At 58.3% G+C, this 7632-nt stretch overlaps 1 protein-coding gene across 5 annotated transcripts in view; it reads right to left on the minus strand.

The window, feature by feature from the left end:
• Nucleotides 1-7327, minus strand: part of NRG2 (neuregulin 2) — a 228914-nt gene extending 221587 nt beyond the window's left edge. For 2 of the 5 annotated variants that reach the window (XM_068165698.1, XM_068165696.1), the window contains exon 1: nt 6831-7295. In XM_068165698.1, coding sequence (XP_068021799.1) covers nt 6831-7260 — 430 coding nt within the window. In that variant the 5' untranslated portion in view covers nt 7261-7295. Of the gene's footprint in view, nt 1-6830 lie in introns of all 5 variants that reach the window. The other 3 variants (XM_068165701.1, XM_068165697.1, XM_068165699.1) reach the window with 3 other exon arrangements.
• Nucleotides 7328-7632: the final 305 nt, after the last annotated feature.

Below are 7632 nucleotides of genomic sequence, written 5' to 3' on the forward strand. Positions count from 1 at the left end.
TCTGTCTGACTCTTGCCACCACCCAGACAAGTTCCAAGTCTTGATTCACAGTGGAGAGCACCTCTGTCAGATCCCCCTTCAGCCATGGCAGGGACTGCAGAGATACCAAGGGGAGTAATTGCCTGTGCTAAGACCCTGAGACAGAAAAGACATGGAGGCTACTGAGGATCCCCTAACACAGTAACCAGCCAGCAATGCCGGGACATGGCTACAGGTGTGGCTACAGACATGGCTACTGACTCAGCAAGAGCTGCCTGCCCTTAACAGGCAGAGACAAGAGACCTCGGCTCAGCTGAACACCAGTGCTCTCCAAGGCAGCTTCTCCTGTCCCAGCCTGTCCCACTGAATCTCTGATTTTCTCATTTAATTTTAATTCCCTAATACAAAGTCCTCCTCCTCTGAGCAGTGTCGCTGCTGTCTGCTGTGACTTCCACACACAGCTCCTCCCAAGCCCTCCGAGCACAGCAGTGATCCTCCCCCTCACCTGACCACGTCCTAGGCTTCCCTGTCTGGAGTTACACAAATTATCTTCATTCAAGCTGCAAATCATCTGCTCCCCTCCAGTACCCTGTGTTCTGGTGATCCTCATGTTCTCCTCCTCCAGACTGGTCACCATCTCATCCAGGATGGAGCTGGACTGTGGGGACAAAATTAAAGCAGTCCTCAGCCCTTCTGGGCAAGCTTTGCAGTGCACAGCCCAGCATCAATAGCACGGGGAGCAGAGAAAGAGCAGCTCAAAGATTCATCCTCCTTTTGATCTCAAGCCTACCCTTCAGGCTCAATACTCTGTCCTCAGCATTTCTGGCAGTGGGCAGACCCCTCCACCTCCCCCCAGCCCTGGTAAACCAAGTGCAGACAGGTGCTGGCACGCTTCAGGGGCTTGACTGCTGCACACCCAATTCAGTAGGCGAGCAGAAGCCTGGCTGCCAAAGTTTCCAGGGAGATGAGCTTCCTCCAGAGCCTCCCTCCCCGAGCTCCCACTGAGGAAAGGCAAAATCTGCCATCTGCACCGGATGGGCACCGCGCAGCGCAGGGACTACCTCACCAGGCAGCGGGACACAACCTTCTCCTTCAGACCATGCAATCTGGGCATAAGAGTGGCCCAGCAGCTTGGGAGGCTCCTGCTCACAGGCTGGCATCCTCCAAGCAGACAGAGCAGAGGGAAGCAGGATCTCTGCTGCACTCAGCCCAGCTCCCAGCAGCATGACCATCACTGACCACACTGTCACTGAGTGGGCACAAGAGGACCAATGGAAGCTGTCAGGCAGCCCCAGCACCTCCCAGCTCCGCAAAGGCACTTTAGCACTTCTCAGCTCTTTATTGCTCAACTCCCCTGCAGTCAGAGTTTCTCAGGAGACCATGGTCACCCACAGCCTCACAAACATGCTGCCCACCATGGATCCATCTCCTGTAGCTCCTCCTGGCCAAGCACACCACTCACGTCTGCTATCCTCATCACATCTGCACCCTTGCCTGCCAAAGGCTGGCACATATCTCTGGGAAAGCCTACATGCTGTCCCAGGTCAGCCTGGCTCTCCTCTGCACTAAGCAGTGTCACACAATGAGCCAGGAGGGGAAACAGGGAGGTGCGGCAATCCAGCACCAACATCCAGTGCCCCATACCTGGCAAGGCCATGGCCATGCCACACTGCTCACAGGAACTGGCAATCCTATCTGATCCTGATCATCCTCACCCAAGCAGCACAGCACCAAAACTGATCCCTTGTGGAAGTCTGTAGTAGATTTTGGGGTGTGCCAAATGCTTTAAGGCTCAAGGCCCTGGTGACCATGGTGTCTTTTGCCTTACACAGCCCAAACCAAGTGGGGAGCTCATCTGTGGCACAACATAGCTCCTTTTTCTCCTGACAACAGAGTTTATTGCCTCTGTGCTCCCAAGCATGCACCAGGTTCTGATCCAGATCCAAACCCATGTCAAGGTGTTGACTGTGATTTAGAAAGGGCATTGTGCCTCAGGACCCTGACCTAAGGGCTGTTGGCTAGTGAGTGCAGACAGCCACCGAGCAGCAGCTGGTATCCAGGGACCATGTGTGGAGAGGCCCTAGATATAGAAACCAGCACTGCGGGGATGGCACAGGACCCTTTTAGGCTCTTCTTGCTGAGAGAGCTCCTTTGGGAGATGCTTTATTTAGTTAAATGTTTCCAAAAGGGCAACTGGAAAACTGGACAGGCTTGGCTGCATGCAGGGCACACACCTGGGGGGCCACCACCTCTACTGCTGCAGGTACAGCTGAAGTCACTTGGCCCTGCAGCAGCACACAAGCAAAGTTTCAGTTGCCACCTACTCATCACAGCTGCCTCAGCTGGGAGACAAGGAGATGACCTGGCCAAGGACACCCAGCTCCCCCAGCTCCACTCCCAGGACAAATCCCATGTGCCAGCTAACCAGGAGCAGAATGAACCCAGAAATCATAGAACCATAGAACTGCTGAGGCTGGAAGAGGCCTTTGAGGTCATCCAGTCCAACACTCACCCAGAGCTCACAACTCCATTACTGCTGCTCAGCCACTGTCACTGCACCACATCCCTCAGCACCACATCCAGGCAGCTTTTAAACACCTCCAGGGAAAGTGATCCCACCATGTCCCTGGGCAGCCTGTGCCAATGCCTGGGAAACCTTGCTGGGAAGAAATTATTCCTAAAAGGCTGTCCTTGTAAGGGGTGAAAGTTTTCTGCAGCAAAGTGACCACTCCCCATCTGCAGAAACTCAAGGCAAGAGGGAAGCAAGTTTTCACTCTTCTGTGATCCTAAGGAAGTGTGATTTTCTGAAGGTGGTGAGAAATAGTTTCAGGCAGCTCTAATTAGCAGGGTGGTGTGTGAGAAAATCCAGCTTCCCTGCTGCCTGCTCCACAGCTGTCCAGGGATGGAGTCTGACAACCGGCACCCATGGCCGGAGTCCACCTGCAGCCTTGCTCTGTGCCAGCCTAGCCTGGAGCAAGCCCCGCAACTCACAGGACAGCAGAGAGGGCCATTGCTGCAGGAGCTGCTGTTTGGAAGTTGCCAGAGCTATTTCAGGCAGCAACACCTACACTGTAATCCAGAGGGCTGGATTTTCCCGCGGGCACTTCAAAACCAGGCCGCCCTCCTCACAGCCCAGCTGCAGCCAGCCTGGCTCCCAGCAGCCACAGAGAAGCAGCTGATGGCGGCGTGCGGCCAGCACGGCCATGCCACTGACCCGGCAAGCTCCCGAGCCCTAGCGAGGCCATGGCACCCTCCCACTGGAAAAAAATAAACAGACCTAATCTCACAAGAAGGGCCTGCTGCAACAACAGGTCCTCTGCCTGCAAATCCTCCTGGGGATCTGCCACCACCAGATTACCGGCCCAGACTAAGCCAGCTAATCCTGCAGGCCAGTTGTGCACTTCAGCCTGGAACTCTGCAGCCTTTGCACTGAGGTGCTCTGGGAGACCTGCAAGGGCTGATTTAAGCTCATTTCAAGTTTCTGCATACGGAGGCAAGAAGACATTTGTTTCTCTGTGAAAGCAGACATCTGAGCCCAGAGAGGTGAGATCCCCTCCTGCAAGTAAATCTTTGCACAGGAAGCAGGGACTCAGAGAGCAGATAGCAGATGATGACCTGAGTGGCCCTTAAAGCCCAGGAGGGTCAGAATCACAACCTCCTTTCTGGACTCAAGTCAGGAGCAGTTCCAGAAGGAATATCACACCACACAGCCACCCTAGCAGTGACAGCCAGCTCCGTGTCTTCTACCTGTTTCTTCTTCCTTGATCTCTGCATGCAGGCACAAAGGAAAGAGAGACTGTGCAAAAAGAAGGAGCTGAGGGATGTCAAGAAAAGAGACAGGAGAAGCAGGGACAGGACTCATTATGTAACAAGATGAAAAAAAAATAATAATATTCCCAGTGCAGAAGAGGTTTTATGATGGTCAAGTGGGTGGTGAGACCAAACCAGGCTGCTCCCTGTGCGCCAGGGGCACACAAACCCATGGCTGAGTGGAGATGCAGAAACTGCACACCCCCAGGGTTTGCAGGTAGGGAAGCTTCAGCGTCCAAAGCCTGCTGAGCAGTGGAATGGCCAAAGTGAGAATTCCCCTCCCTGGATCTCAGCAGGCAGGCAGGGTCCAGGTGGGACCTCAGACGCATTTCTGCTGTACAGATCAGTTTTCTTGCTCTGCCTCCACACTCCATGCCACCACCATCTCCCCACCTTCACCTTCCTGCCTCTGTCAGGTGAGGGCCAGGGTCCTGTGCAGAGTCTCACCCTTCACTTTGTCCCCCACATGAGCTGTGCAAACAGCAGAGACTGTTCCTTGGAGGGAGACACAGATGCTATGACCGCAGGCCCAATCCCACAACACATCCTGGACCTTGGCAAGCAGTGAGAGCAGAGAACACACAGCATCTTGTGAGAAGGGGATGAATCACTAGAAAAGAGACTCAGGCACAGAGCCAGAAAAAGGAGAATATGGTCCTGTGAGGTCTGCATCTTTGGGATTGGGAGGATTGGAGGGATCAGATCCATGAGATCCCCTGAGAAGTGGTCCCCACTCAGCATTGGTCCCAGTATCTTCCCTCTAGCTCCATAATATTCCTTAGAAGACTGCAGCCCAGCCGTCCCTCAGAGCACACCTTGTGTCAAGACACTACACCCCAGCCAGCTCTGGAGCTGTCCACAGCCCCCATCTGCAGCACCAAGAGGAAACAGCCCTGCACCATTCCAGATCTCCCCTCCCAGCAGAAACCAAGGGGAACCAAGGCAGGTCATGGCCTGCTTTCTCAGTCCACACACCTTTCCAGCAGCCTGGGTGAAGGAATCAGAAGGCTGTGCCAGGAATGTCACCTTCAGAAGTAACCTCCTAGCCAAATCGAGAGCATGAAGGGCTTGGAGAACCACAAGTTCAGCAGGCTGTGGCTCCTGTTCAGTCTTCCTCCCCGAACCAAGTCACAGTTATGTCAGTTCCCAACCAGCAGCTTTTTGTTTCCCTTTGCAATCTGCTACAGAGCTCTGCTGAGGCGCCGCTCACAGCAACCTGCAGAGTCCCTTAGCCAGGCAGCCTACCCAGACCATCCAACCACAGAGACAAAAGCATCAGCTCCAAGAAGGTGTCACGGGCAGAATGACAACCCTCAACTTGTTGTTATAGCAGCTCACACATTAACACTTTGGGCCTGATCCAAGAAGCAGTGGAGCAGCTTCTCTTCCTCATAAAGCTGTACCCTGCTCACAGAGATGTGCAAGTTTGGAATCCCTCTTGCTTTAAAAACAAAATTAAAGGCCACCTACCTTCTGCTGTGCTTTCACCTGATGACGAGACCACAGCCCTGAGAAACTCCCCCATCTGCCTTCCATTTAGCACTGCCACCACTACCTCACTAATCCTCTCTGCCCAGGCTGGCCCACATACGCATGAAATTAGTGCCTCCCAAATGGGTTTTCTCGTCTGCAGCCCTAGCCCATTTTCCTCAACAACATGTTGTGATGGTCGAGGTTCCACCTTTCTCCCAGGAAACACAGCCTGCTAAATTTATCTCTCAGATAACTAAAAAAAGAGACAGGTCTGGCTTTCAAGATCTGGGGTCAGCAGTCTCGAACGGCAGTGTTTGCCCCAGAAGCACCTAGTTAATAGCACAACAACAGAAAGAAGGCAGCACACAGATGTTCATGACAGAGCTAAGTACAGCTCGGCATGGCACCTGGCTTTTAATAAGGCAAGAGGCCACTTAAGCCGGCAAGGAAGCGCAGCGTGCTGTCACTGAGCGGGAAAGCCGTCTTCCTTGGAGATGTGCCCCACATACCCTCATATCCCACCACACAGCAAGGATCCAAACCCGTTTCTGGCAGCGCTCGGAGCGCCCCAGGTTAACGCCCGCCGGCCTGCTCCGGATTTTGTGACACAGTATCCGAGCACTGGAGCCGGACCCGCGGCCAGCCCCGCATTTTTGTGAGCTCAGGTCCCAGCCCAAGGAAAATGCAGGCATTGTCCTCGCCCGGTCTCCAGCGCCCGGCCTGCCGGAGGCACCTGCCCTGCCGGAGCACAGAGAGGGGTATTCGGGCAGTCGGGGAGTGCCGCTCCAGCAGCACTTTGCCCGGTTGGAGTCATTTCATAACCGCTCTCGCAGGGCAGTGGTGGATCCGCACCTGGCACCCGGCGGCGAGGAGGCACCGGAATGCGCCGAACCAGAACCAACTTCACTGCGCCAGGCCCCCGTTCTGCGGGAGGCGAAACTTCCCGGCACTAGGGGCACACCTAAGAGCCCGCACCCGCCCAGGCCCCGCTCCCGGAGCTCCCGCACCGCCGAACGCGCCCGGCAGCGGAGCGCGGCACCGCGCCCGGCGCCGGCGGAGCCAGAGCCGCAGCCCGGTAGGGCTCTCCCAGTCGCTGCCGCCGGCCACGGCCAAGGCCAAGAGCGGCGGGGGCACCAGCCGCTACCGCCCGAACGCCGGCGGCCCCGGGTGCGGCGGCGGCCGAGCTGCGGGCCCTTGCCTGCCCGCCCCGGGGCTCGGGGTTGCGCTACTGGCACGGCGCCGGGGGCGGCCAGGGCAGGCCGGGACCTTGAGCCGGGCGAACGGGGTCCCTGGGGCCAGAGGACGGGAGAGAGTGCGGCTGCCGCGGATCGGGCCCGGCGGAGCGCATCTCTCCCCAGTGCGGGCGCGGTCCCCGTGCCGGCAGACGCTGAGGCGGGGGTTGGGGGAACGATCGCCCGGGGCATCCCCCATCCAGCCCAGGGGGTACCAGACCGGTCGACCCGCGACTGCCCGCCGCCGCTTCATCACCGCCCCCCCACCATCACCACCACCGCTAGTCCCGGCGCCCCCCCGACCGCCGCCCCCCGCCTCCGCGGCGCGGGCCGTACCGCAGTCGGCGCAGAGGATCCGCGCCACGTCCCGCTTGAGGTTCTTGCCGCTGGTGTCCAGCGGGGCGAAGGCAGTGCGGAAGACGAGCGGCTCCTCGGTGGGCTCCAGGAAGAAGATGTAGCGGTGGTTGCGCTTCACTTTGAAGCAGGGCGCCTTGGAGCCCACGCTGATGAGCTGCTCCCGCTGCAGCCCGCCGCTGTTGAGGGGCCACAGGTCCAGCACCTTGACCACGACCCCCCCGTCGGGACCGGCGGCTCCGCGGCTGTCATTGCCGCCGCCGGCGGGGGGCCCCACGGACTGCACCTTGCCCTCCAGCACCACCGCCGCCGTGTACGCCTGGTCCTGCACCGACTTAAGGCTGGGCGAGTAGCAGGCGAGGGAAACGCCAAAGAGCAGCATGGAGAAGCCGGGCGCCGGGTCGCGCCTCATGCCGCCGGCTGCCGCTCGCTCCCCGCCGGCCCTGCGGCGGCCGGGCTGCGGGGCTGCGGCGGGCGCGGCGGGGCGGAGCGGAGCGGGCGGACCGAGCGGGTCCTCCTCCGAGCGCCGGGTCCTCCTCCGAGCCGCGGGTCCTCCTCCGAGCGGCGGCTGCAGGTGACCGCGGGGCTCCCGTGATGTGCAGGGCCCAGGAGCCGGGGGGGGGGGGGGGGGGGGGTGTCCTCTCTGCCGGGTGTTTTTATGGAGCTGGGATTATGCTCCCGAGATTCCCCCGCACACCTGAAGCTAAGGCGTTAACGCAGAGAGAAATGGCGTAAGGTGATGGGCGAGGAGACAAACGTTCCTTTCATGCCCTGATCCCCGCTG

The sequence above is a fragment of the Melanerpes formicivorus genome, unplaced genomic scaffold, assembly GCF_026170545.1.
Source record: "Melanerpes formicivorus ecotype bairdi unplaced genomic scaffold, bMelFor1.0.p_v2 SCAF_91, whole genome shotgun sequence".
In the NCBI taxonomy this organism is placed as follows: domain Eukaryota; kingdom Metazoa; phylum Chordata; class Aves; order Piciformes; family Picidae; genus Melanerpes; species Melanerpes formicivorus.